Source organism: Pseudomassariella vexata, assembly GCF_002105095.1.
Source record: "Pseudomassariella vexata strain CBS 129021 chromosome Unknown BCR38scaffold_2, whole genome shotgun sequence".
NCBI lineage: Eukaryota > Fungi > Ascomycota > Sordariomycetes > Amphisphaeriales > Pseudomassariaceae > Pseudomassariella > Pseudomassariella vexata.
In genome coordinates, this window is record NW_024467957.1 from 2,996,534 (window position 1) to 3,022,862 (window position 26,329).

General features: G+C 50.5%; 11 protein-coding genes across 11 annotated transcripts; 6 read left to right on the forward strand and 5 right to left on the reverse strand.

Annotated features, from left to right (window-relative positions):
- Window positions 1-215: 215 nt before the first annotated feature.
- BCR38DRAFT_333899 (Alpha/Beta hydrolase protein) lies at window positions 216-1,660 on the forward strand (the record flags this gene model as incomplete). The annotated part of the gene is made up of 6 exons (XM_040855271.1): window positions 216-328; window positions 387-460; window positions 520-717; window positions 764-771; window positions 828-1,530; window positions 1,578-1,660. The coding sequence occupies 6 exons, from the start codon at window positions 216-218 to the stop codon at window positions 1,658-1,660; spliced, it is 1,179 nt and encodes a 392-aa protein (XP_040720273.1).
- A 1,600-nt stretch (window positions 1,661-3,260) lies between these two features.
- BCR38DRAFT_503678 (uncharacterized protein) lies at window positions 3,261-4,558 on the reverse strand (the record flags this gene model as incomplete). The annotated part of the gene is made up of 4 exons (XM_040864884.1): window positions 3,261-3,754; window positions 3,818-4,187; window positions 4,241-4,328; window positions 4,384-4,558. 4 exons carry the CDS (start codon window positions 4,556-4,558, stop codon window positions 3,371-3,373), a joined length of 1,017 nt encoding a protein of 338 aa, XP_040720274.1. The 3' UTR covers window positions 3,261-3,370.
- Window positions 4,559-5,982: 1,424 nt separating this feature from the next.
- On the forward strand, window positions 5,983-7,578 carry BCR38DRAFT_471643 (mandelate racemase/muconate lactonizing enzyme family protein). The gene is made up of 4 exons (XM_040862873.1): window positions 5,983-6,352; window positions 6,421-6,530; window positions 6,601-6,712; window positions 6,778-7,578. The coding sequence occupies exons 1-4, from the start codon at window positions 6,177-6,179 to the stop codon at window positions 7,535-7,537; spliced, it is 1,158 nt and encodes a 385-aa protein (XP_040720275.1). The 5' UTR covers window positions 5,983-6,176; the 3' UTR covers window positions 7,538-7,578.
- A 390-nt stretch (window positions 7,579-7,968) lies between these two features.
- BCR38DRAFT_481462 (2-deoxy-D-gluconate 3-dehydrogenase) lies at window positions 7,969-8,760 on the reverse strand (the record flags this gene model as incomplete). The annotated part of the gene is made up of 1 exon (XM_040863378.1): window positions 7,969-8,760. One exon carries the CDS (start codon window positions 8,758-8,760, stop codon window positions 7,969-7,971), a length of 792 nt encoding a protein of 263 aa, XP_040720276.1.
- A 485-nt stretch (window positions 8,761-9,245) lies between these two features.
- On the forward strand, window positions 9,246-10,755 carry BCR38DRAFT_362086 (2-dehydropantoate 2-reductase). Its single transcript, XM_040857175.1, has 4 exons — window positions 9,246-9,478; window positions 9,562-9,710; window positions 9,772-9,974; window positions 10,033-10,755. Exons 1-4 carry the CDS (start codon window positions 9,432-9,434, stop codon window positions 10,621-10,623), a joined length of 990 nt encoding a protein of 329 aa, XP_040720277.1. The 5' UTR covers window positions 9,246-9,431; the 3' UTR covers window positions 10,624-10,755.
- Window positions 10,756-10,780: 25 nt separating this feature from the next.
- Window positions 10,781-12,446, reverse strand: BCR38DRAFT_471646 (glycolate oxidase; the record flags this gene model as incomplete). Its single annotated transcript, XM_040862874.1, has 2 exons — window positions 12,209-12,446; window positions 10,781-12,138 (listed from the first exon to the last, which is right to left on the reverse strand). Exons 1-2 carry the CDS (start codon window positions 12,297-12,299, stop codon window positions 10,781-10,783), a joined length of 1,449 nt encoding a protein of 482 aa, XP_040720278.1. The 5' UTR covers window positions 12,300-12,446.
- A 951-nt stretch (window positions 12,447-13,397) lies between these two features.
- BCR38DRAFT_455132 (major facilitator superfamily domain-containing protein) lies at window positions 13,398-14,945 on the forward strand (the record flags this gene model as incomplete). Its single annotated transcript, XM_040861766.1, has 3 exons — window positions 13,398-13,487; window positions 13,560-13,992; window positions 14,068-14,945. 3 exons carry the CDS (start codon window positions 13,398-13,400, stop codon window positions 14,943-14,945), a joined length of 1,401 nt encoding a protein of 466 aa, XP_040720279.1.
- A 365-nt stretch (window positions 14,946-15,310) lies between these two features.
- BCR38DRAFT_405946 (uncharacterized protein) lies at window positions 15,311-15,808 on the reverse strand (the record flags this gene model as incomplete). Its single annotated transcript, XM_040858000.1, has 1 exon — window positions 15,311-15,808. The coding sequence occupies one exon, from the start codon at window positions 15,806-15,808 to the stop codon at window positions 15,311-15,313; it is 498 nt and encodes a 165-aa protein (XP_040720280.1).
- Window positions 15,809-17,095: 1,287 nt separating this feature from the next.
- On the forward strand, window positions 17,096-18,604 carry BCR38DRAFT_421781 (dihydrodipicolinate synthetase). Its single transcript, XM_040859460.1, has one exon. It carries the CDS (start codon window positions 17,452-17,454, stop codon window positions 18,466-18,468), a length of 1,017 nt encoding a protein of 338 aa, XP_040720281.1. The 5' UTR covers window positions 17,096-17,451; the 3' UTR covers window positions 18,469-18,604.
- A 1,230-nt stretch (window positions 18,605-19,834) lies between these two features.
- Window positions 19,835-21,624, reverse strand: BCR38DRAFT_503695 (uncharacterized protein; the record flags this gene model as incomplete). The annotated part of the gene is made up of 6 exons (XM_040864885.1): window positions 21,282-21,624; window positions 20,941-20,982; window positions 20,699-20,882; window positions 20,635-20,637; window positions 20,040-20,573; window positions 19,835-19,888 (listed from the first exon to the last, which is right to left on the reverse strand). The coding sequence occupies exons 1-6, from the start codon at window positions 21,467-21,469 to the stop codon at window positions 19,835-19,837; spliced, it is 1,005 nt and encodes a 334-aa protein (XP_040720282.1). The 5' UTR covers window positions 21,470-21,624.
- Window positions 21,625-23,615: 1,991 nt separating this feature from the next.
- On the forward strand, window positions 23,616-25,899 carry BCR38DRAFT_481468 (ATPase; the record flags this gene model as incomplete). Its single annotated transcript, XM_040863379.1, has 5 exons — window positions 23,616-24,650; window positions 24,699-25,032; window positions 25,082-25,243; window positions 25,322-25,362; window positions 25,438-25,899. The coding sequence occupies 5 exons, from the start codon at window positions 23,616-23,618 to the stop codon at window positions 25,897-25,899; spliced, it is 2,034 nt and encodes a 677-aa protein (XP_040720283.1).
- Window positions 25,900-26,329: the final 430 nt, after the last annotated feature.

Consider the following 26,329-nt stretch of genomic DNA (forward strand, 5'->3'; position numbering starts at 1 on the left):
AGCCGCTTTCGCGGCAAAGCTTCATCCTCGAGCAGCTCTCAGAGCTCATGTGTTGGCTGGCTGTACGATAAACTCCTCCCCATTCTTGGATTGCCGGTAAATGATGTCTCTGTTATAGACTTTTGGTTCGTCCCCTGCTAGTTCATGTAAATCGCTCAGGTCCTGCTACGTCGGTCTTTCCTGCGAAAACCGCGGCTGACCTGGATGTCAGCATCATGGCACCTCGTACATCTCAGTGGGCGATCCCACTTGGTGCCGGTCTGGGTGTACCTATTGCTCTCTACACTCTATTCCTCTTCCTGGGCGCTTTTCCGTTCTTTCAAAGGCAGTAAGCACTCAGATTTGATGTAGACCCTGGCATAAATATGAGCTGAGCCATTTTTGAGATTCCTCTACGCTCACAAGTTCAACACCCTCTTCTGGCACGACCCGAATAAGCCAGAGTACTGGGGATTCGCTAGTCAGTCTCCTTGGCCAGAGCTCTACAGGATCACGTGGCTGATGCATGCGCTCTTCAAGGGAATCAAGTCACCCCCTTCTCATTGACGACCGTTGACGGTGAAACGCTTTACGCATGGCACGTCTTGCCCTTGTCAGCATATCTGAGAAACGAGGAAAAGCTACAGGCTCAGCCAGCGGGGTTCTCCAATGACTTTACCAAGACCGAGTCTTTCCATATCCTCAGGAACGACCCGAATGCTCGCCTTATCATCTCTTGTAAGATGCTCCTACGCTTCCTTCGTATTCATACTGACCCAAATAGTCCACGGAGTGAGTCAGCTGGCCAATTTCAACTCATGTGTCTCCCAACTTACACCGTGATCTAGAATGCCGGACACATAGCTCAGGCGATCCGGCCTGACCACTTTCATGCCCTGACAGACACGTCCGCCTACCATGTGCTCTCCATCGATTACCGCGGCTTCGGGAAATCGACGGGTTCACCCACAGAGGCTGGACTCATTGAGGACGGTGCAACAGCTGTAGACTGGGCCATGAACGTGGCGAAGGTCCCGCCCAGCCGCATCGTCATCGTGGGCCAGAGCTTGGGCACCGCCGTCACCAGTGCCGTTGCTGAACACTTCGCCAAGCAGGGCATCGAGTTTGCGGGCATCATCTTGATTTCCGGCTTTTCCAACTTGCCCACACTGCTCAGTCGCTACATGGCGGCTGGGTTTATCCCCGTGCTATCGCCACTACGACCTTTCCCGCCTCTGTTACGCTTCTTTCAGAGCTTCATCGTGGACAAGTGGAGATCGGCTGATCGACTGGCCCAAGTCGTCGGCTTGACACGCACTCGCCTACGTTTGACCTTGATTCATGCCAAGAATGATTTGGAAATCCCCTGCACCGAAAGTGATGCACTCTTTCGTTCGGCCGCTGTTCCCATAAGCGGAACCGCGCTGGATGACGACGCCTTCACCGCGTGGAAGCACGATAGGACAATAGTGAGAGATGATGGCACCTTCATCGTTGTCGCAAAGGCTGAGCCAGATATTGTTATCAGAGAGGAGCTTGTTCCTTACGGAGGTGAGTTTTCCATCGGCCATTTGATGTTCTCCTGCTGACGGTCCAAGGTCATAATGATGTGACGTGGTCGTCCCCTGTGGCTCTTGCCGTGATGAGGTCTTTCGATTCCGACTCGACCGAGGCTTCTTGAGACATTGGAGCATTCCTTCGAAACTTGGCATTGGGAGAGCACATAGACACTATATAATAGAATGAGGATCGGGCAAACACTGTATATAAAACAAAGGAGACTTGGCAAGCCATAGAACAGTGTTTTTGGACCCACTCACGTCCAACGCTTGATTAGACTCATCTTAGACGCCTTCAGGGGGCAAGGCTGTCAGAATACGCAAGACTCTTCTACTCGAATTATTATCGGACGGCATCTCGCAGAACCCAGTTGGGCATCGGCGGCGACGACTGGCATGCGCGTCTTCAGCCGCACGAATATTGCATTTTGCATCAGATAGAGCCTGTGGAAGCGGGCAACAACACAACGCAACCGCACAACAGAGTATCGAATCATATGCAACCTGGAGACTCAATCTTATCAATTTCTCTTTTCAATTTCTCTCTTATTTTACAACGTCCTAGTGTAACTAATGGAGGCTGTCAGAGAGCTGACGCCAGCATCGCCGTTACTAAAGCCCTCGGGAAGATGGCCGACTCGATCGGGTCCGCGGGGAGGACGTTCGCCTCTACAGTTCCGAGATCAATAGCTTGATCGGCGTCATCATGACGGTCGGGGAGAGGCTTATCTGATCCTCGAGCCTGTCGGCAGATATCTCATCCAACGCGAAGGCGGCCACCGATTCTGCGATTAAGTCATGCCGCCCTTGAACCGCACGTACGAGAGACTGTTGCCTCTACTTGAGAAGTACCGGGCGAGCCGCAGCCAGCGTCACTAGATGGAATTGCATCACGTATTGGTTTCCAACTAAGGAGAAGCTGATCATCTATCGAAAGGTCCTGAAGACGGCTTATGATCTTTTTCAGACGTTGCTCTTGCAGATGAACCTTGAGACGGCGACGGATAGGAGTTGGCAGAATATCTCCTGGGTTTCTCGCCGTGGTGAACTTGAGGTCCCAGTCGAGCGAGCCGTAAGTCTAGATCTCTACACCTCCATCAGGGAAATGTATCCAAACGGTACGTATTTAACGGTCGATGACATATTGAGGTGGAATAGTATGGGGTCGGATGCCGGCGGGGTGTCATGATGGATTTGAGGAACTGGTAGACCATCAGGCCAAGCCCCAGCACTGTCTTGCTCAACTTGCAGGTTAAATTTGGTTTCCAAGTCAATATTGTGGAAAAATTGTAGCTTACCGAGAGCGCCTGGAGAAAGAGGAGAAACGAATCGCCCGAAACTACCAATCGAAGTGAGTTCTGTGACGTTATTATGAAGTATCCGCCGCGATGCTTTGGCCCATCAGAATTGAATCCAGGCCTACACCGGCTAAACTATCGTAGGCTACCTCCGCTTGACGACTTTCCATTCTCAGTTCTGTAGTACACAGACCCAGGCCACGCTTGCGTAGCATGCGAGATCAACGGATGGAGTCGCTCTGGTTAACTAACAACAATAATCTCTATCAACCGACCCTTGGTTTCTTGCTCTTGCTTTCTGCTGGTTGGGGAGCATGTATCACCTTGAACTGTCTTGCGCACCTGGTCTCATTCATGATCTCATGTTGCTACCCTTGAATTATATTTAAGAGAATGAGCAAGATGATCAAAAACTCCCAGTGCGCTCTGTACTTTTTGATTAAACCTGTGGTCATGGCCATCGACACCCTGCGCTGACAAACACCGATAACTCATGTAATGCGATAAACCGAAAACCAGCAATAATAACACCGCCTAATTAGGGTACTTGAGCGCGGGATGGTGATCCAAATCCATATACTCAGCATAAGTCGAAACAATCTCCTTCTCCAGATCTATCGGCTGACTGTCCGGCCGCCCATTAATCGTTATCAGAGTCGTTGCCGCAGTAGGACTTGCCGTCTTCCTGTCCATCTCGTCCTTCAACAAACCCTTGGTATTCAATCGGAACCCGACGAGTCGTTTGGGGAAGTACGACCCCGGGTAGTACGACGCCGTAATAGCCAGCACCGCGAATAGGGGAAGGAAGTCGAACACCCAGAGGGGCCATTCCTCGGTCGTTATAGTTGGGGTGGGCCTATGGGTTGTTATGAGGCTTTGCAAAGCATCCTTTTCGAGGACTTGCATGATGCCGCGGATCTATGCTTGTCATCAGAAAGAGTCCACGTTCAGTACGCATCGAACGGAAATGGTAGAATTTACAGAAACGAAAACGCCGGATGCGGTCAAACTCAATCCAAGCTCGCGTGAAGATTGACGCTTGTCTGGATGGATTCCCCACCGCCGACTAATAAATGTGAACCTCGCTACCAGGAATGTAAACGTCATAAAGATGAGCATCTGCACGACAGCACCAACAGCTAGGATGCGTGTGCCAGCATTGAAACCGAAGCGTCCCGTCCCGATAGCGCTAAGGGTGTCACCGGCGCCAGTTGGCAGAACAAGGATAATCGATGTTGCCCATGGTGGCAGCCAAAGAGTGTTGAAATTGCGATTTTCTGGCGGTGTAACCCACCATATGAGGCGGGTGTAAGTCGAGATTAATTGAATAGCGACGAGAGATCCAGGGAGCCTTGAATCGACGTCAATTTTGTGATTTGATTTCAGAAGAGCGCGCCACCTCACATGAGAAGAAACGCTGATATATTGAACGGCGCTTCTAAGGCAGGATTCGTGATGACAACGAGTCGGAGTATCATGCCCAGCCCGAGCACTACTTTGTATTAGCCGTGCATAAGAAAACTTCACTACTTGGTTCAAGGTCGTACTCAGAGCCGCTTGGGGCATGAGATTCAAGTTCCAAGCCCTCGTCTTGATTAATAACATAATATGGATGACCGTCAGAGCAGAAAACACAGCCGATCCAACCACTGCGAGGTCGAAAGAGGGTGTGTAAAACGGGAATGGTGGTTTGACTCCGGCGGGCAAAGCCGAGGCAGGCATGGAGAAATTGCCGACTCCAATGGAGACGTTCCTCGATATTTGTGCCATGGCGGTGATTAAGAGGGATGAGCAGCGCTCGTGACGAGCCGTGGAAGGCGATCAACAACCCGACAGGGACGTAGACTAGTCGTCGTATTGAAGTGGATATTAACAATACTCTAACTGCAGCAGCCCTAAGTTAAGAGGTGAATTCCACCCTACTTAACTACCTATATTCAGGGCGCACATGTTTGACGAAACACTGATGAACCAACCCGCAATTATATCCCCAATCGGCGAGACGGAGCTTCCCAGCTTGCTTGATAAGGCGAATCTATAGACATCGCCGACGAATATATCAGACCAGACGATCGATAAAGAAAAACTTCCAACGGAAATCGGTGGCTCGAGCCACACAAGTCAATCTAAGCACTGAGGTCCTCATTGACAGTTACAATCCTACTGGTTGTTCCATCTGTACTTTTCAGGGGTTGAAACGCCATGTTCAATTGTGGTTTGTTTTGATACTTACATGACTTCGGCTCATGAATGCCCGGTTATGTACTTGCTTTTCGAGTAAAACTTTCGCGTTTCGATCTCTTCATGCCGTCTGCCGTTTGCTCTTTAGAAAGCTCCGAGCATCGTTGTGGGTTTCCCCAGTTAGGTTCATTGTAAGTATATAGATAGCCACAGTATTGGGAGGAAAAGATAAGGTGGTGAATAAGACAGGGCGCTGCAAGATCTGACGACATATTCACGCAGAAAAAACTGTAGCAGTGCCATAATTCAGCCAATATGTCCGTTCTAGATCTTTGCAAGGTGGCATCATTCCTTGGAACCACTGGCACACTCAGTGTATCACGGCATCGGTATCATCTCCCTGCTATTGTCTCACTGCAAATTCGCTTGTAGAGCGTAAACCATCTTACAAAGTCAAGCGCATGGATCCCATTCAAATCATATCATATCGCCAGCTAACACGTTTAACTAGGCTAACTGTTGTGCATGCCCTTCCTGAAGCTACAATCATAGGCAGTGTTGTTTGTTCTGGAACCTATCAAAACCACGAATAACTGGTACGCCGTGATGAGACCGGAAAAAGGTCCGCTCAGAATGGGAACTAAGCTGCTCCGTACAGCCACATTCAGGAAATCTTTCCTGATCTTGAGAACATGGAACTGAGTGAGTATATTGTCAGGTGTTTTCTATTTCCAACTCTCGCCACGGCCCTAATACCGCATCAGCAAGAAATCTATTGACAACGGTTGCCAGCAAGGGTGTTGAGTGATTGTGAAACCCCACCGGGCCGTTTTCGGTCAATAGTCCGGAAGTGCTAGTAGGAATGCGTTGTGCTCCACGTGGGGGTCACATTGGTGGGGAGGTGGGAAGGTTGAGATCATATGTGGAGCTTTGCAGACGCATATGGTGCTCACAAATGAGGGGAAAATCCCCAGCGTAGGGAGGAGCCTATACCAGGATCAGGTCACATCAGAGTCAGCTTACGCTACAGTCGGAGAGAGTTCGAGGATCCTTGACGGGGTGGGGTTCTTGCACTACTACTATATAGCTTCCACTTGAATAATCAAGGCACGTTGCGTCCGAGTAGTCTGATATCGCAAACTCCCTATCGTCTACCAATATGCCCAAGATCAAGAATGTTGAGTACTTCCGGGTTAAACCCCGGTGGTTGATGGTCAAGATCACGGACGAAAACGGCGAGTTTGGATGGGGCGAGGCGACATTGGAAGGCCATGACCTCGCCGTCGAGGGCTGCTTGGAAGAGATGATCCCGCGGTTGATCGGACGGGAAGCGAAGTATGTATTACCCAAGTTACCCAAGTAATTTCAAATACCTTGCGCTGACCTTGATGGTGTGCACCCAGTGAGATAGAAAACATTTGGCAGACGTTCTGGAGACATGGGTTTTATCGTGGGGGACCTGTGTTCATGTCGGCGCTGTCGGGTGTGGACATTGCGTTGTGGGATCTCAAAGGCGAGACTTTCTGAGGAGTCATCTTTCCGAGGGGTGAAGTGAAATTTTGCTAACCCAATTTGAGTTACAGGCAAAACCCTCAAGATTCCTGTTTACGAACTTCTGGGCGGAAAAGTGCGAAATGAGGTCCAGGTGTATTGCTGGATAGGAGGAGACCGACCATCGGACGTGGAAAACGCTGCGTATGCTTCCTAAAGCCACCCCAAACCACTGCCTCGCCCCTATTTTAAACTGACACAATCCACAGCAAAGCCCGCATCGCGCAAGGCCTCAAGTGCGTGAAAATGAATGCCACGGAAGACGTAAACTGGGTAGACTCCCCCTCCGTCCTGGACGCCACCGTGGACCGCCTCAAACTCGTAAAATCCCTCGGTCTAGATGTCGGCCTCGACTTCCACGGCCGTCTGCACAAAGCCATGGCCAAACAACTGGCCCACGCCCTTGAGCCCCACCGCCCCTTATTCATCGAGGAGCCGCTCCTCTGCGAACACCCCGAGGCCATCAAGCAGCTGGCCGACCAGACCAAGATCCCCATCGCGTTTGGTGAGCGTCTGTACACGCGCTGGGACGTGAAGAGGTTTCTGCAAGATGCTAGTGTGGATATACTGCAGCCGGACATCGCCCACGCGGGCGGGATTAGCGAGACGAAACGGATTGCGCAGATGGCCGAGGCGTATGATGTGGCAATTGCGCCGCATTGTCCCCTGGGGCCTGTGGCGTTTGCGGCCAGCATGCACATTGCCTTGACATGTCCTAATTTTGCGATTTTGGAGATGAGTCTCGGGATGCATTATAATACCGAGGCCGGAGATGATATTGACCTGTTGACGTATGTGAAAGATCCAAGCGTCTTTGATATTGGGAAGGGGGGTTACGTTAAGGCACCTAATGGGTATGGCTTAGGGATTGAGGTTAATGAAGAGCTGGTGCGTCAGATTTCTAAGGAGACGGTGCCGTGGCAGTGTAAAGTGTTTCATGGTCCGGATGGGAGTATTCGGGAGTGGTAGGCGCTGAGAGTAGCATGTTTCAGCAAATAAAGATATATGATACATATTACATGACTCGGAATCTATGTTAATGAATGTGAGTGGGCGATTCTGCTCTACTTTAACAAAAGAATTTGAAGTGCGTGACATGCTGTACTATCCTTCACCCTTTGGATTCACACCACCATTTGGGTAACGCCAACTCTTATGTAACTCCAAATTATAGATGCACATACAAAATACAACTTTGACGTATCCTCTAAAGTAAAAATCTTATAAATACGTAGTAAGTTATAGGACCATAATGACTGGGGGATAAGACCTTTGAAGAAGCTACTGATACAGATAGTGCCTGGTTATAACACTGTGAGTTACTTATCTTCCGGGTCTCACGGTGTCCTACGATTACTTCACTATATAAGACACCTATGCGAGTCTTACCCAAGGCCAAGCTACCTTCCCATCCATCCCCCATCAACCGTCAAAACTTCCCCACTCACATACCGACACCCCCTCCCAGCCAGAAACACCGTCGCCCCCTCAAAATCCCCCCGCATTCCCCACCTCCCCGCGGGAATCCTCTCCAATATCCCCTTCGCTCTCTGCTCATCCCTCAGCAGAGCCTCATTCATATCCGTCGCCACATACCCCGGCGCAATCGCATTGACATTGATACCCTTCCCCGACCACTCATTCGACAGTGCCTTGGTAAGTTGCGCTATCCCGCCCTTGGCCGCTGCGTACGCCGGTACTGTGATACCACCCTGGAAGGAAACTAGCGAGGCGACGTTTATAATGGCGCCGCGCCTGCCCGTTGCTTTGTCCGGATTCCGAGTTAGAAGGTAAGCTCCTACGTCGCGGCAGAGCGTGAATACGGTCCGCAGGTTGACCTGCAGGACGTCGTCCCAGTCGCTCAAGGGAAACACGTGAGCAGGGTGGCGCCGCTGGATGCCGGCGCAAGTAACGAGGATATCCGGGTCGTGGCCGTCGGATAGGATGCGCTTTGTCAAGTCCTCCACTTCTTGCTGGTTGGCGAGGTCGACCGTATAGACGAAGGCCTTACGGCCGAGGGACTCGATTTGGGTCTTGGTGGAGAGGTTTTCTGAGTTGCGCTGAATGAGGATCACGTCGGCGCCTGCGTTAGCTAGGGCGAGGGCCATGGCTTGGCCAATGCCGCGGGTGCCACCAGTTAGGATGGCGAGAGAGCCGTCGAGGGAGAATAGCTGTTCGAGATAGGAAGACATGATAACTTGATGATGTGCTCAGCTGGGTTTGTTATTCAGAAATTCACTATAAAAATTGTATCGCTCTCGTTTAATGGGAATGCATTAGATGAGACTATGAGCACTTCTCAAACACATGTGACATAGTCAGGTGTTGGGCAAACCATGATATCCGCAGAAACACTTGGGAAACCCCTAGGCCTTGTGGTGGACGGCTTTGGACAGACTGTTGAAATTTGCTCCGACTAACGAAGCAGGAATATCATGCTCAGGGTCATGCAACTGCGCATGGCTCGATCAGACACATGTGAACGCAGCTCAGATTATGTGGAGCGTGGGGGTCGTTGTTACTAGAGGGCGATTGGCTGCTATACCCCTGACTTTCCTCAAAGCGGAGACCCGAAAATTCCACCCTTCCGCGGGGGTCACCAATCCGACCTGCGATTTCGGTGAAGTGCCCGATATACCCTGTGGGGAATGGCGCCGTGAGCAAGTTGGAGGTGGAGCTGGTAATGCTGAACGATTGATCCGAGTTTGGGGGTCATGAGGAGGCGGGACTAAGTCCGCGCACATTCGAAACACCGAGGAGTTCCTCTGCCAACATGCCATCTCAGTCTGTTAGGAGCTAGACATATGAAGGATCGGAATCGATAAACAACATAACAACTTATTAGAAAAATTGTGAAGTCGCCATGACGAACGCACCACAGATTGATGTCCTCCTCTACGGGCTCGGAGCGTAAGAGATACCCGTCTTCTTGGAAACTCTTCATTACACCGGACGTCATTTGTTGATTGATCTATACTAACCAATTCCCATAGCATTGGTTCCTTCTATGCCTTCGTTCTCAGTCGGTCCCCGCGCGTCCGACTAACAGTCGTCGCGCGGTCCAACTACGACGCCGTCAAGTCGCACGGCCTGTTAATCAACAGCCAAAATCATGGACAACACCGAGTAAAGCCGTATAAAGGTAATTATACCTCAGCCTCTCAACTATTACATTAAAGGACAATACTGAAGTTGGCACAAAGTGCTCAAGACCCCGGCCGAAGCGGGAACCACGTTTGATTATATTGTTTGTGCCCACAAAGCCGTCGACCAGTGGTCTGTTCCAGCTCAGATAGCGCCCGCGGTCGACGAGGACAAATCCACCCTCGTGATTATCCAGAACGGCGTGGGAAACGAGGAGCCGTTTCGGGCTACGTTCCCCGCCATCACAATCATTTCATGCGTGGTAGGGTTGCAAAGTCCCTCCTGGGCCATCCATTAGAAACTGACGCTCGGATTTTCAGACCTGGGTCGGGGCACGCCAATCTTCGCCCGGGAAAATCGAACATACCACCTCCGAAGACATGCAAATCGGCCTTTTCCCGAACCTGACTCATTCCCCGGAAATGGAAACCCAGCGAATGAACGACTTCGCGTCTCTGCTGGAGGGTAACACGGTGTTCCAAATCGTGCCCAACATCCAAATCCAACGGTGGGAAAAAGTCGTTTGGAACGCTGCCTGGAATCCCTTAACTACGCTCACGCTTTTGGATACGCATGCGTGGCTGCGTTCTTCAAAGGACGCGACACCGCTAACAAGAAAGTTGATGAAGGAGGTCATTGACGTAGCCAGGAAACTGGGGGTGCCGGTTGAGTATGAATTGGTGGACAGGCTTATGGATAAGATTCAGCGTATGCCGCCGATTGGGAGTAGTATGCAGGCGGACTTTCAGAGTGGTAGGCCGATGGAGGTTGAGGTTATCCTTGGTTATCCCCAGATGAAGGGGAGGGAACTGAATGTGCCGGTGCCGGTTTTGGAGACCATTTATGTTATCCTTACAGGCGTGAATCAGAGGTTATTGAAGGAGCCGGCGAAGTTTCGACAGGGGTGTTGAGTTGAGATGTAGATGATACTGGAGTAATTCATCAACTCGATAGGTGCCGAGTCCGCAGAACCCTCCCTTACTTTATTAGAGCAGTAAGCGAAAGTGGAGCGTTGAAAATAAATAATCAGATGGTAAAACGTGTATGAATGTTTTGCATAACTAATGCCTACAGCTTAACTCTCCTTGACACCTCCCGCTCAGCCCTCACACTATTAACCATATCCCCAACAACACCCTGCACCGAAACCGCCCCTGCCAGCGCCATACTAACCTTCAATTCGGTCCTCAACATCTGCACCAATCTTCTCACCCCGGCCTCCCCATACCCAGCAGTCAAAGCATACAAAAACGGCCTTCCAATCCCCACAGCCGTAGCCCCCAGCGCCAAAGCCTTGAGTACATCCGTGCCCCTCCTAATTCCCCCGTCGAGGAAAACCTGAAATCTGTGCCTCATCTCTGGAGCAAGCAGGTGCGGCGCATGCCTTGAGATCTCGAGAAGCGTCAGGATAGGGGCTTGCGCCGTATCAAGGGATCGCCCGCCGTGGTTCGATAATACAATACCTTGGACGCCGCGGTCGAAGGCTAGGATTGCGTCTTCGACGGATTGGATGCCCTTGATGACGAGGGGGAGAGAGGTGGTTTCCTTGATCCAGTGCAGATCCTCCCAGGTGAGAGAGGAGCTGAGCAGGCCGGTGGCGGATGATTTGGCCACGCCTGCATTTGCAACTGCATCTGCAGCCGACTGTTGGCCTTCTTGCTCTCCCAAATATTCAATTATGACCCGTTCATCGCGTTCACGCCTCCCGAGGACGGGCGAGTCCACCGTCAGGAAAATGGCAGCTGCTCCCAGGGCTTCCGCCTGGCGGATGAGTTCCTGCGTCTTACCCCTGTCGCGATTCGCATACAACTGAAAGAATACCGCCTGATCCCTACTGACCCGTGCCCCGAAAACAGCCTCATGGGGCGTCGACGACCTGGTCGGCGTGCAGTATACGATCCCCTCTATCCCCGCCGCCCTGGTGAGTATCGTCTCCGCCTCACGATGGGCGTAGCGCCCCTGGCCCGTGGGAGAAATGTAAAACGGCAGTGAGGACGTGATACCGAGGATACTTGTGCTGGTTGAGATGGTCTCGACGTTGCGGAGGATGCGCGGGCGCAGCGAAATCCGCGTGAAGAGACGACGGCTGTCTTGCAGGCTTATTTCGTCTTCGGATCCGGACGAGTAGTAGGCCCATGCTGAGGGGGAGAGGTAGAGCTGGGCTACTTTTTCGAAGTCGGATATGTTGATTAGGGAGCTTAGGGGTGGATATATTGACTTTGAATTTGTCTTTGTCTTTTGGACGTTGGTGTCGAGGGCCTGGGCGGTGGCAGTGAAGTCGTGTCCTAGATTACCACGATAGTTCTGCGCTGGGAGAATTTCCGCAACTAGGTCGGCATTGTGGATTTCGTCATACGAATCTGTGGCGTCTTGGCCGGCGAACTTCATGATCAGCCCTACGCCGCCGGGGTGCTCGTTGAGGAAGTCTGATGGTGTTAGTAATAGTTGAAGACCTAGTATAGAAGCTTGTGACATGTGTCACGTGGGCTTACTTACCGGTAACGTCCCATACTTTTCCGTGGATAACCACCCAGCAAGAGGCTGCTGTGTTGTGTTTTGCCAATTCTGCCTGGTCGATAGGTATCATCTTCCTGCCAATAGTATCGTCGACTTTTCAAGTCCGCGCTGCAACTCTGGCATTACAATGTTGTTTCGTATAACTTCAACTGACCCGATATGTCTAGACTGGTAGACTTCCAATCAGGGCTGAGCTAATAAGTCGAGTAAATTTCAGTACTGGGGCCATTTATTCCAGCCGCCAAGAGCCGCGGACTATGCCAGTAGTCAGGATTTGGTGGGGGTCATCGTCGGACCATTATCCGCAACCATGACCATACCCACATTATTCTCCAGGCTCGTCAGTTGCATCGCCGAGTATGACGTTCGAGTGCCCAGAAGAAAGATGTTGAAAACTTGGTTACCCCCCACGTTGGGGGATATCACATGCGTGGGGGATTTCTCCAAACTATCCAACACCAAGACCCCCAAGGTCCACCTTTTATTATCTCTTTACAACCTCATGTTAGTTAGTAGCTGCATAGTCAAGCCCCCAGAACAAGGGCAACCGCTTGGCATAATTGTGCCGGGGTCAGAATAGCGTTGATCAAGGTGGAAGAGAAGGTTTACGAACTACTCTCTGCCCAGCCATCTCCACTTCCCTACTTTGCGGTGACGAATTGAAGAAGAGTGGATTAGTCTTACGTTAATCTTCATGACCAAAACCATGGCCAAGCTTACGTTCCTCTCCTTTATTTCGTTTCATCAAGCATCCTGTTTGAGTGGGGGTCATAGGTCCCTGGCCGTGAAATGTGTTGGAAAAAAGCCGCTGGGGATAAATTCCTAGACATTAGCAAAGAACCCCACGGGGAGACAGTGGGGCTTTCTCGACCGAAGTGGTCGACTTGTCCGGGGAAACTGGGTAAACTCACCAGGGTTGGACCCTGGCGGGCAGATGTGGTACATAAAAGCCTGGCTGGACTGACTATATTGTCGTAAATCGTTGCTTAACTGCAAAGAAATAGTTTCCAATTCCAATAGTGTGTCGCCTCAGCTTGAGAGGCAACATCAATTCCATATGCACAGCATGGCCGAGGCAACACAGAAGCACAGAGACAAAGGCCTCAAGGCGTCAGAAGAAGTGGAAAATGTCGAACACAGCCTCCCGCAAGATACCGCTCAACTGGTCATGCCATCCAGTCTCGCAGTCCTCGACACCGTAGAGTACCAGACACTGGGCCGCAAGGCCACAATGAAGATGGACATGATCATTATGCCCGTAAGCCCGCCTGTTCAATGCATGTCCCAGAAATTTTGAAATAGACTTTGAGCTCACAGTTCTGATATATAGATACTGGTCATAATGTATATCCTCAACTACCTCGACCGGCAGAACATCGCCAGCGCCAAAATCGCCGGCATCGACGCCGACTTGAATCTCTCGGGCGTCGAGTACCAGACCGCCGTCAGTATCCTCTTCTGTGGCTACATCCTCATGCAGGTCCCGTCCAACATGATCGTGGGAAAAATCAAGAGGCCGGGGATGTACATCTGTGGGGGCATGGCAGCGTGGGGCATCCTCTCGGCTCTCATGGCCGTTGTGCACAACTATGCCGGGTTGCTGGTCGCAAGGGTGCTTCTGGGCTGCATTGAGGCGATTTTCTTTCCGGGGGCCTTGTATTTCTTGTCCTTGTTTTATAATCGGAGACAGTTTGCTTTGCGCACGGCGATCTTGTACTCTGGGTCGCAGTTGGGGAATGCTTTTGGAGGCCTGTTCGCGATTGGTAAGTGGCTGACTTGCTCACCATTGTGTGATGGGATGGACATGGACATGGAAGAAGCTAATGTTGTGGATCTAGGAATCTTGAGACTGGACGGTAAGCACGGCCTCGAAGGCTGGCGCTGGCTCTTCCTCGTCGAAGGCGTCCTCACCACCGGCCTGGCGCTCCTCTTCTCCCTGATCCTCCCCAACTCTAACCGGGAAATTCTCGGGCTCTCCAAGCTAGAATGCACCTTCGTTCAATGGAACCTCGCATCCGACCAAGGCCAACACGACAACACACATGAAATCACGGCATTTAAGGGCTTCATCCTGGCCCTGACTGACCCCAAAACCTGGCTCTTCACGGGCATCCTCTACTCCACCTACATAGTCGGCACGCTAGCCAACTTCTTTCCCCTCGTCGTCGAAGGCCTGGGCTACGATCGCACCACCACGTACGCCCTGTCGGCCCCGCCTTTCATCCTCTGCGTGATCGCCATGCTCGTCAACGGCTTCCACTCGGACCGGGCGCAGGAGCGGTTCTTGCACATTGTTTTGCCGCTGTGTGTCACCCTTGTAGCGTGTATAATCGCTGTGTCGACCGTCAACGTCGCCGCGCGCTACGTCGCTATGATGCTGCTGCCTGCATCGTTTTACGGGTCATCCGTAGTGACGTTGTCGTGGATCACGGCTGGTCTGTCACAGCCCGCGGTGAAGAGGGCCGCGGCCATTGCCTTGATTAATGCGCTTTGTAATACGCCGAATGTGTGGGGGAGTTATCTGTACTATGGGGCGCCGAGGTATCTGACGGCATTTGTGGTGTGTTTGGGGGCTACGGTGGTGGCCATTGGGTTTGCGGTTGTGACGAGGATTTATTTGGGGAGGCTCAACAAGAAGTTGACTAAGGGTGAGGACATGAGGAGGCATGGGCCGACGGCGGCTCAGATTGCGGGTGGGTTTAGATACACGTTATGAACATGTGATATGGCTATAAGACTGGTTTGGAAACTGGATACCATTAAAAGAGGAGGGTACAGCAATTAACCTTTCTGCAACTAGATCAATTTTGAAAGTGTGAAAGTAAATGCTTCATAATTCCTTGGGTCTCGAGGTTTTTCCATATCTGCTGCGTCACGTCAGCCTTCTCTGGTTCTAATTATCGATGTTTTGAAAGTACAGTACCACAATTGTTTGTTCCCGCAAGAAATAATGATTAGCGGTTCAGCTTAGTTACTCGTGTTTACTTCCCCGTGTTGCAACCCTTATTCTATTCCACTCATCCGCAGTCCTTCCCGACGGCCCCATTCCCGAGCCGCCTCTGCTACTCGTAGCGCGGCCTCTTAAATTCGCCTGGCCCGGGATACAGTATATTTACTGTGGGGCACCAAATCACTCGGCTGCTTCTTCATCTGGCCTATGAGATTCAAGACGGTGATGAAATCGGACGTCGTTGGTTCCGGGTCTTCCTCGTCACCAGATGGCCCTCCCCGTTGTATGTTGTCTTGCGTCCATTCCATCGTCGACGAAGATGGTAGGCTCTGCGCACGAAAGTCGCCATGAAGCCTATTTTCTCCTGTGCTATATTGTTGCAGGTTGTTGCTCAATATTTTGGCCGCCTCCAAGCTTTGTCCCATCTTCTCGCGGCCTGCGGGTCCATCTGAAGTCGCCCTGAGCGATCTTGTGGCTATCGTTCCGTTTGGGCGCCATAATGAAGCGGCAATATGGGTTTCATCCCGAAACCATTCATCTATGGCTGGCAGGTTAGGGCCGATGTGCCGTTCTGGGAAGGATTCTCCGTCGTTGAGTGGTGGTATTGTGATTTTGTGACGAACATTCATAGTTGCGTAATGGTGGTGACGTTTTTATTAACAGCATGCATGGATTGACAAAATAACAGTGGAAAAGTACACACTGAAAATCCAAAATGACTTATTCTTGAGTGAAGCTATTCCCTTCCATTGTAATCTGACGACACGCGCTTTCGCGGGGCCCCGCTTGGGGTTTCCAGAAGGGGTGAGGCGTGGGGGGCCTCGGTCCAGGCACGGACTCGATAATCATATACTTACGTCTATATTTGCTAAGATCATGCGCCTTCATGAGACCTCGTCCTATCGGCTACCCCAGGATCTCGGCTTCGTCTGGACTGTCGGGTCTACGCCAAGCACAACGATTGACTGCTTCCCGTGTTGTCAGATGCGGGCACGGCCAGGGCAGATTATGACGTGCATTTGTTAATAATGATGATCAACCGCACATTCAAATGCATTGTAACTTTATCCTGTCTGTACCAGCGGCGCATCGGTCAGATGGTGTTTAGTAGTCGCTTCCATTCCAACTTGAGTGTTGTGGATCTTGTTAATCCACAACAATACAATCTCACCGGTGGGAGACTTTGACCAACCAGAACATGCGCCCAGGCATCTGGATGCGGTCCACATTGACGCGTTCCCTGTCGAAAAGCACATATGGTCGTACGACTAGCCTGTTCAGATCCACCGAGATAGAGAACATGGGAAAACTGTGCCAGTCGGCAAGAAGTGTACATAATACATAGAACGCTCAGTAGCAATAATCACCCTGTGCTACTATTCGCTTCTATCTGTTGCCCGAGAATAAATATGCTTTGCTAGTTACTGGTTAAATGTACGGAAATAAGCAGGCTTTGTATCGAACGCTCTCATAAAACAGAATACCGGGATAATTACGCAATCCTGGTCCTCGCTGTGCACCGCTTGATGATATTGTCACCCACCAGTCTGCCTGATCTATTCCTCTTTGGCGTTCGGCGAGAAATGCGAAAGTCATGCATCTTCATTCTGGGTGGGGTGGGGATATGCAAATACGGGGTAGGAGATCCACTACTATAGACTAGATCCTACTAAGCCAGCCCGTCAGTGGGCACGAAGAATGCAAGGAGTCCACTTGGTCCAATAGCTCAGTCATGACGGGAAACTTAATGGAACCGTATTTTCGCAAGGCAGGAAAGCGGGGCGGATGGCCAAGCATCAAACGCAGTTCATGGTCTGCATGCGGCTCAATGAGGTGTTATGGACAGTCACTTGTCGAAGTTGGGGGTCATAAAGTCGGCTGGAGAACGGGAGATCCAGCGGACTTCGGCCTTCGCAGATATGTCGGCCGCGACACCAAACTCAGCAGGTGGGTGCTACGTGGGGGTCCAGGGCCAAGACGGAGGTAGGAAACATGAATCATGGTACATGGGTTCGATCCTCCGTTACGTATGGGAGCCTTGAGTTGAGGGTTGACGACGGAAAAGGGCTGAGGTTTGCACTTTTTGCGTCTGTGAATTCACCCGTCTTCTCGTAGTTTGGCCTATTGGTCGTTTTGTAATAATAGTTGCTATCCTGTTTCCATAAATTCTGCGGCTGTACTGTCTCCTGAGTTGAACATTCAGACCAAAATTTTACTTCTCATAAGTAACATCAACATCGGAAAGGTAGACCTGGAAGAAAACACCTCAGCCATGTCTCCCTCAGCAACTCTCTCCAACGGAGCAACCAACGGCTCAACCAACGACTACGCTCCCACCGCCGTATCATTATCATCCATCCTAAAGCCCGGGATCTACGTGCCCACCATCGCCTTCTTCACCCCCCAAGACACCATCGACGCCACTACGACCCAAACCCACGCCATCCGCCTGGCCCGGTCCGGCGTCGCCGGCCTAGTAACCCACGGCTCCAACGGCGAAGCCGTGCACCTTGATCATACCGAACGCGTTCTCATCACCCGTCTCACCCGCGACGCCCTCGACGGAGCGGGCTACTCCCACCTGCCCCTCATCGTCGGCTGCGGCGCGCAAAGTACACGGGAGACGATCCAACTGTGTCAGGAGGCCGCTGCGGCGGGCGGCACGTACGTACTTGTCTTACCACCTGCTTATTACGGGGGTCTGTTGACGACGGGGCATATACTCGAACATTTCCGTGAGGTGGCTGATAAGTCCCCGGTGCCGGTGTTGATATATAATTATCCAGGGGCTTGTAGTGGATTAGATCTCAGCTCAGATAGTATTGTGAAGTTGGCAGAGCATCCGAATATCTGTGGTGTGAAGCTGACGTGTGGGAATACCGGGAAGTTGGCTCGCGTCGTGGCTGGTACGGCTGAGAAGAAGAAGGGGGATGGTAGGTTCTTGACGTTTGGAGGGAGTGTGGATTTTGTGCTGCAGACGTTGGCCGTTGGTGGACACGGGACTATTGGGGGATTGGCCAATATTGCGCCTAGGGCCTGTGTTGAGTTGATGAGGCAATGGCAGCTGGGGAAGTATGAGCAGGCGAGGAAGCTGCAGCAAGTTGTTGCTGCGGGGGACTGGACTGCTATTCAGGGTGGCTTTATTTCTGTCAAGGTTGGGTTGCAGAAGTATTATGGGTATGGAGGTGAACCGAGACGGCCATGTAGGATGCCTGAAGGCGAGGCTAGGGCGGCGCAGGAGGAGGGGTTTGCAGAGCTTGTGAAGGCGGAAAGGGCGTTGGAGAAATAATGGCTTCCAGGTCATTCCATTAGGGGTTACTGCAAAGATGAGGCAATTAGAGAATCACCACTTTAACATGTTAAGCAGTGTGGAATATCATCCACCTACATTATGAGTATCGTATTTACTCCAAGGAATTTCCACCGCAGCCGTGGACGCTCCCTCTGCCTCTGGTGGCATGTTTCGGTGACTGTCTCTTTGTTCAGTTGATGAAAACCTGTGGAAGGGATGTTTGATCCCGCGTATTTCATGCCGTGGCTAGCGTATGCCTTTTACGCGATGATTAGATACAGATGCAGGCACCAGAGCCCACGGCCACAGATCACGACTGCAAGGATGCCTCTGAGATCCATCAACAAATTTAAGAAGAGGAGAAGAAAGGTATCTAGGAGGTCGTGCGGCCTTTTTTTGTATTGTTTTTACCAACGCCTGGCTAGAATTTTGTGCCTATATTGAATTTGTCAAATGTAATAACAAGCCGAGAAGAATAAACTGCATACTTAAGTGGTATTGGTAGTTATACTCCTTAATCAATGTAGAAATTGGGCAGCTATTAGCGCTTAACAACTTACGAGCTCAGCTCCTCTCAGACCACTCCACCAAAAGGCGAGTGCACCCACTCTGACAGCATGTGGCCCCCCTTTAGGGAGTCGAGCAGTCCAAAGGTCAAGTCCTCCAATCCAAGAAATAAGCCACGCATTCTACGTCGGCGGGGTGGTTATTCTCCTGTTGTTTCTGCGGACGGAGGAGTGACCGTCAAATTGTGAACTATTTGGGAGTTGCTCAGCTATGGTTGAGGCTGGAAGATGTAGACGATCCCAAAGTAGCTTGCAGGGCTTAAAGTACAAGCATCGTTCACAACTACCGTCCAAGTGGTGATCGATTTTAGTTGACAACAATGATCTCGGTCGACGATGGATTGAAGAAGTCAAACCCATGTTGGATTTGAGGGCTCATGGCATTTCTTCGACCGGATGGAGAAGCATGATGATAGGGCTTCGAATGGGGGTAATTGGTGCATTTCGCCAAAGCATGGATGGCTTAAGGGTGCTTTTCGAATGGCCCCTCACAGAATGTGGGTTCCCTCGCGACTATTCTTGTCGACCGATTCTTCGCAAGTGAGCTTGTACTTCTTGTTCTCTTTCGTTTGCATCATATGAGGATGAATGACTGAAAGCGACAAAACCTCCTCACCAGTACCAATATCAGCACAGTTACTTCAGGGCTATGCGCCTTTTGTTCTGTCAAACCCTTTTCCGCACTCGCGTCCACCATCCTGAGTCAATGAGCATCGCATAGAAACAGCCAAATCGGTCGACTTTTCAAGTATAATTGTGAGAGTTTTGCTACGGTGGGTTGGAATCTCGCTGCTAATTCACAGATAAACATAGCAAAACGGCCCCGGCAACGTGCTAACCAACTCTCTAATCTTCCTCGGCGGCGCCGCAGCATATCCATAGTTGACATAATCATCCAATGTCGTGTTAAGTTAGCACTTGGCGGGTCATTTAAGAAAGTGTTCGTCCCTGCCATGGCATATAACCGCTCCGTAGGTGCCTGCATCTGCCAGTCCACCAAACCTGATCGACCATCGCATGATGCAAGTAAAACGCCGGGTCACCAGGACTCACCGACGCATCCCGCCCCGGATCACCACAAATGGCGTAGTGGCCTCCTCCATGAACGCCTAGGTCGCCTTTGTCAGGAGTGCCCTGTAAATGCATTTGAAAGTCGTTGATCTCGTTATGCTGCATGATGAGATAGAGGATCGACGATGCATTGGCGAATTCTTGGACAATGGACGTCGTCAAGTCACGCTTCAGACAACGAGGGTTGTACGCCAAGCTGTCATTGTTGACGATTGTGGTTCCGCCTGCAAGAGGCAGATTGACAGGACCAAGGTTCACGATCATGTTTTGGAAGGGACCTGAGGTGACGCAGCCGCCGCCTGGGCCGGGAGGCAGGTAGAGGCCAGGCGAGCCGTGTACGCCTGTTAAAAAGATCTCGCCCTGGTTGGGAATGGGGGATCCGTTACCTGACATGGATGTGTCACTGCCATCAAAGATGGGCGAAGATTCCATGCTGGTTTGTGCTATCTTGGACCAGCCCCAGTACTAGTTGGGTCGCTGTTAGTCCCTATTTTGCATTTCGGACTTCAAACGTCGGTTTACTCACAGGCTGGGTCCCATTGTAGCCACATTATACTTGCAGTGCCTGCTCGTATAGCCAGATTTAGTACCGATGCCAGGTGAGGAAGTTTCCCGTGAAGTGAACGGCTCGCGTCTGGTTGATGTGCGTCACGACAGTCATCAAATCGGGTTTTGGCCCCAGGGGCGAGTGATTCTGGTGTGAAAGCGGGCTTGGCCTGAAGACATTGAATCGCTGAGATGTAGGCAGATCTCTCAGTCTTTGTCAGTGAGCCCCTAAGGTCCCCAAGTTAGTCCATTGATTCAACAAAGCGGCGTCGAAGTATGACCATACCATTCTCTTCTAACCTTAATGTTGTCCCGGGTGCATGAGTTGCTGCGTGTCAGAGAACAGAATGCCATAGGCACCGGTGGGACACCGGTGGGGGCTCTGGTGTAGGAATGTGCGAGTCATGACACGATATGGAAGTCTTGGTTTGCGGAACAATCGGGGAAACTAGTGCTCCGCGGCTCCGACGTCGGGTTCTAGCTATCTATGTAAGGGGCGGAGGCCCGGGAAGAAGATAGAGGGAGAGTAGAGATCAATGCATCACCGTGGGCACCCCTACCTGAGACCGCCAGTGACCACCCGGTATTACGTAGGAGGGACGCCCGTTACTCCCCATCACTCTGTACTATTGCCTTCGGCCTAGCCGTACCCTGACACTGCGTGTCTGGAGATCTTCCATTGACTTTTCATAGGCAGCGTGGGCAAGGTCGGCGAGCTGATTTATCGGCATGGCGGTTGCATGTTGAGGCATAGAAGTGCCCTGAACCACAGGTAACGTCTGAAGAGCTAGCAGGAGAAGTCGTATCAGACGCATGACGAATCCGACAGTCACAAAAGAGACGTGAATGAGCCGACTCTGACATTTAGTCAGTTCTTGCCCAGTAATAGATGCCTCTTAGACGCCTCCTGGTGTTTCCGTCCGGACGAGAGGTCCCCTACAATAAATAACTGGACAACTATCTCTGTTGGGTGCCCCACCACGGGTCTTCATTATCCGAGCAGCAACCAAATCGCGCCTCAACTTCGTGCTACAATTCCGAAGGCAATTCACCATATATTTACAAGCTTTTGGTATCCAGATCAGAGGAAATCGCCAGGCAAATGCGGCCGCGGCAGTCACTCGTGCGTTATTATGACACCTGCTACATGCAGGAAGTCGCACGAAGAGAGTGCCAACACCGACCCAGAAGGCGATACATGATTAGTGAAACTTTAAAACGAGTCAAATCCTAAACAAAAATGAAAATCGGTAAGAGGAGCAGTGCTAGCGATCGCGATGAAAGCGATTTAGTTATTTTAGTAAAAGCTAAGTAACAGTTCCTAGCTCGTAATGCAGTCGGAGCTCCCTTGCATGTAACTCGACATGCCTGTTAGCAGCTATGGAAGATCTATCGAAAGAGAAGTATTGTAAGAAAGACGGAACGGGAAAAACAGGCTAAGACGATCCAGGCGATCCGGATCATTAGAATCATTAGATAAACCGGTAGACTAGCAAAGGAAGGAATAGCTCTATAAGAAATAGAGGTTCCCAGGCTTTTCTAGTAGAGAGTCCTTGCCTTAGTAACTAATCTAAGTAAGACTTATGAAGCCTTCATAACTCGGTCGTCTTTATACGATTAGTTAATTGGTTTCTATACGTACTTATTATACTATTCAAGACCCTATCAGTACAAGGTAATGGTACTTCTTGGCAGTTTAGTTGGTAGACTAATCAGCGCTCCATATTGGAAACTGGGGCAGTATAGGCAATGTTGAAGTGATCCCGTGCTGGTTAAGGCACTGAGGTTCAATTGACTAGAAGCTATCACCATTGACTTGTGAGCTGATTTCTGAGAAGGAGTCTCACTCCAAGATTCTTTATTCAAGCGAAGTGAGAGCCTTGACGTCAGACTCCAGAGCAACCGCCCACCGGAGATGTCAACCATGGAAGTCATCGCCGTGTTTCCAACACTTCAGCTTATTTGCAGCAAAGCGGCCAATATAGCCTAATAACCTGGATACGAGGCGCTGAGTACTTTGATGGCCATGAGTTAATCGTAATTAGAGACATAAATAATCAAAAAAAACGGTAAGATATTTCTTGCGCCATGTATGTACAGCTGTGTCACAGACAAGGCTGATTTAGTCAAATCGTCACGCGGACGACAAACTGCTGCACCTTTGGATAAGGCAGCCAATGATAAGGAGATCAATAGTGGGTTGTCTGAACTTCGTGATACTATTGCCACGAATGTTTAGGCGAAATCTCGACCTTGATAACTTAGATAGCAAAGTCCATCGTATAGTACAATGTGATATTCCACTATAATGGGCAGGAATAATACTAGTATGGCCAGAGTATTACACCTATGTAGACCATCCAGAAGATTGCATATCTAAAGGAGATACGACCTCTTGAGAAAATTCAATCTGGAAAAAATCACACATGAGTAGTTGGGGACAGATAATTCTGCCGTGTATGCCGGTAGTTGCTGCCTAAGTTGGCCTGCCGAGACGTGCATATGCAGCTCCAACTTCAAAGTGATCCAACCATTGGACACGTACGCCTCGAACAAGGCAATTGACCTCCCTTCATTCTGGTCTATTTGTAGGCCCCCTGAGTTTGATCATGGAATTGCCGCGCTATTAAACGAATGTCACCGATCATTCTGATCGGTAGGACTCATCAACTATTTAGCTTACGCGCTAGTGGCCGGCAGCTCGAGACCAAGCCACTGCCCCAACGGCCCAGATCCTACGAACCTACGTTGATCAGACTCCAGGCTGCGATGTAGAAAAACTCAATCTCGAAGCCTGCGAGAGATATGCAATATCCTGTGAACTCCAACGAGCTTGCTCCTCTTTGCACTCATTCCTTCGGCAGTCCCTCAGATCACCCCTTTTTTCACTTCTCCTTTAAGTCCTGCATAGCAGATACTACCTACAATAGAAAAAAATCGTCACTAGACTGTGAGATCAAAATGAGAATCTCGAAAGACGATATGTCAGAGGTGACGTGGAAATGGTGGTGCAAGACCAAGAACCTAGGCCGCTCAACAGAGAAAACACTAGCTGACTTCAACTCGGATTCTACCTCTTCTGACATCACAGAGTCTGTCAGCGCCGGTAAAGCTACGTCCACCGAGCCCAGAGATGAAAATCTTGGATTCAGCGCCTCGTTAAAGACCTTTTACGAGGGCCCCGGCAGCTTTCAGGGCATGTACAACTGGGTCGACTACCCGCCACGCCAAATGTCCAAGAGCGCAGCCAAAGCTCAGGATCGAGTGGCTGTCAAGCTGTTCAAAATAAAAGATACGGACAAGCCCATCATGGGAAATCGGTTCGCGCTCAAGTATCACTCCATTGAATTGCAGAATCCGAATCTGGTCGCCGCAATCGAGCCGATCCTCAAGAAGGAGGATGTGCGCCTGGACTCCACCGAACCGGCGAAGTTCTATGAGCCCTTTCGGTCCCTTTACTTCTGCTACGATGAGATCGTAGCCAAGTACAAGTCGTTGCCAGAGGGGAGCTCGTTGAACCCGTTCTTGCTGTTGTTCATCAAAGTCATGGATGAGGTGTTCGTCGAGGTCCGGACCAAGAAGCGGAACCTCGAGGCGAACAAGCTCATTTCCTTCAACACAGCTTGGGCGTATTTTGCCCGAGACGCACCGGTCATCAGCCGGGGGCCAAACTGCGAGTTCATGTGCAAAATAGTCAACACTAATTACGTAAAAACTGCCTGCGGGAACGTCCTGTACATCACGGTTAAGATTCTGCGGTTCAATGGGGATGCATTCGTCTGGGAACAAAGGGATTTCAAGATTCCCGAATTCGCGGGGAACCAGCTTATTACTGAGCTTGATCACTTTCCTTTGGAGTATCATGAAAATGCTCAAAGCCTGTGGGAGCAGATGGACAAACGGGGGCGCATGGTGTTGGATCACCAGGGACTCACTTATTGCACCTACAGCGGCATCGCTATTTATCGAGAGGGCATAAATCTGGAGAAGCATAATGTAAGTTGATCATTCGTGGAAACATGAAACCGTACTGACATAATGTAGGTGGATGGAAGGATCTTGATTGATGTCGTCGGGTATAACAAACATCATCTCATCAAGGGTGAAAGGGAGGGCACGGATACAGAGACGCAGAAGAACATCGTCGCAGGAACTGGAACGTGCCAGAGACATAAGCGAAGAACCATCTCACAGCCTGCGGACTCTGAAGTCGCCAAGAATGATGGTGCCATCGCGGAGGACACCAAGACAACTGAGGCCAAGAGATTAAGCGAAAAAGATCAGAAGATGAATAAGCAGTCCATGCTTGAAAGGCCGGGTGACCTGATGTACATGTGGCCGCTCCTGGAGGGATATGCATTGAAAAACAAGCTATGGAGTAAGTCGCCGACAATTCGAGTCAACTAGCATTGGTTAACATACTTCAGTTTCTTTCTTCGTCGAGGATATCCGACCTATTATTGCATGGAATGATCAAGCTTTCGAGCACCTGGTCTACGATGAGCAACAAAAGGATTTGGTTCTGTCATTCGTCGAGAGCCACGGTCACTCTACGCATCAACAGCTGGAAGACGTGATTGTTGGCAAGGGTAAGTTGGTTGTGGAATTTTTCAATGAGTCTTCAACTAATATGATATGCTAGGACAGGGACTCATTATTCTTCTGAGTGGCCCTCCAGGAACTGGAAAAACACTTACAGCGGAAGCCGGTGAGTATTTCTAGAAAATTCACTGTCCAAGCGATCTCCCCGCTAATGAAGTATGAATCCAGTGGCTGACCGCAGGACATTGCTCGCAACGAACTCGTCTCTATCTTTCTGCGCGAGCTCGAGTACTTCCGGGGAATCATCTTCTTGACCACGAACTTGTACCAGACGATCGATACTGCCTTCCGGAGTAGAGTCAATCTGCACCTTCTGTTCAAGCCGTTGACGATCGAGGCGCGCGGGGTGGTGTGGAGAAAGTTCTTGGATAGGTTGCCTGGGAGTGGTGAGCATAAGCAGAAGGAGCTTCAAGCCAAACGCGGAGCAAGGGAGGTTGAGATCAGTGAGGAGGATATTAAGGAGCTGGCTATGTGGCAGCTTAATGGGAGGGAGATCAAGAATGCGGTCAAGATGGTCAAATCATGGTGTGAACATAAGGAATATGAGATGACACTGCAGAGGCTGGAGAACGGTATAAAGGCTACGAGTCCGCATGCGGCGAGGGTCAACCATAATGGGGATACGGATATTTATGACGATTAGGAGACATATATTTAATGGATAGGTCTCATTTGCTACTATTTTCTTATTCTCTTCTACAGTAATACGGTAATTGTCGCTAATAGGAACAGTACTACCAACCTCTACCAAAGCATCTCATTCTAAAAATGGTTCAAGTAGAGCGTTTCCTACCGAAATCGGACACCAGGGTTAGTCGGACAGCCGCCTCCGAATTTCCCACTAAAAGATCGCACCTTCGAATCGCACCTTGCCTTGCACCAATCTATCAAATTCGCCAATCAACCTAGTCACATTCGGTTTTTCGTACAATGGTTTCGGATGTAAAGCCTAGGGATTCTTTCTGATGGGGAATGGGGAGTATCCAGGTTGGTATCGAAGCAGTGAGACATCCACTTCAGAACATGCGGTACTCTATAGTCGAATGATATAGGTAACCCCAATATCACAGTGT

Excerpts from the sequence above, each read along its gene's own strand:
- BCR38DRAFT_362086 (XM_040857175.1), top strand. The coding sequence starts at position 9,432 with ATGACGAACGCACCACAGATTGATGTCCTCCTCTACGGGCTCGGAGC. Across the intron at positions 9,479-9,561 it reads CTCCTCTACGGGCTCGGAGC|CATTGGTTCCTTCTATGCCT; the intron begins GTAAGAGATACC and ends CAATTCCCATAG. Across the intron at positions 9,711-9,771 it reads CCGAGTAAAGCCGTATAAAG|TGCTCAAGACCCCGGCCGAA; the intron begins GTAATTATACCT and ends GTTGGCACAAAG.
- BCR38DRAFT_421781 (XM_040859460.1), top strand. The coding sequence starts at position 17,452 with ATGTCTCCCTCAGCAACTCTCTCCAACGGAGCAACCAACGGCTCAACC.
- BCR38DRAFT_471643 (XM_040862873.1), top strand. The coding sequence starts at position 6,177 with ATGCCCAAGATCAAGAATGTTGAGTACTTCCGGGTTAAACCCCGGTGG. Across the intron at positions 6,353-6,420 it reads TTGATCGGACGGGAAGCGAA|TGAGATAGAAAACATTTGGC; the intron begins GTATGTATTACC and ends GTGTGCACCCAG. Across the intron at positions 6,531-6,600 it reads TGCGTTGTGGGATCTCAAAG|GCAAAACCCTCAAGATTCCT; the intron begins GCGAGACTTTCT and ends TTTGAGTTACAG.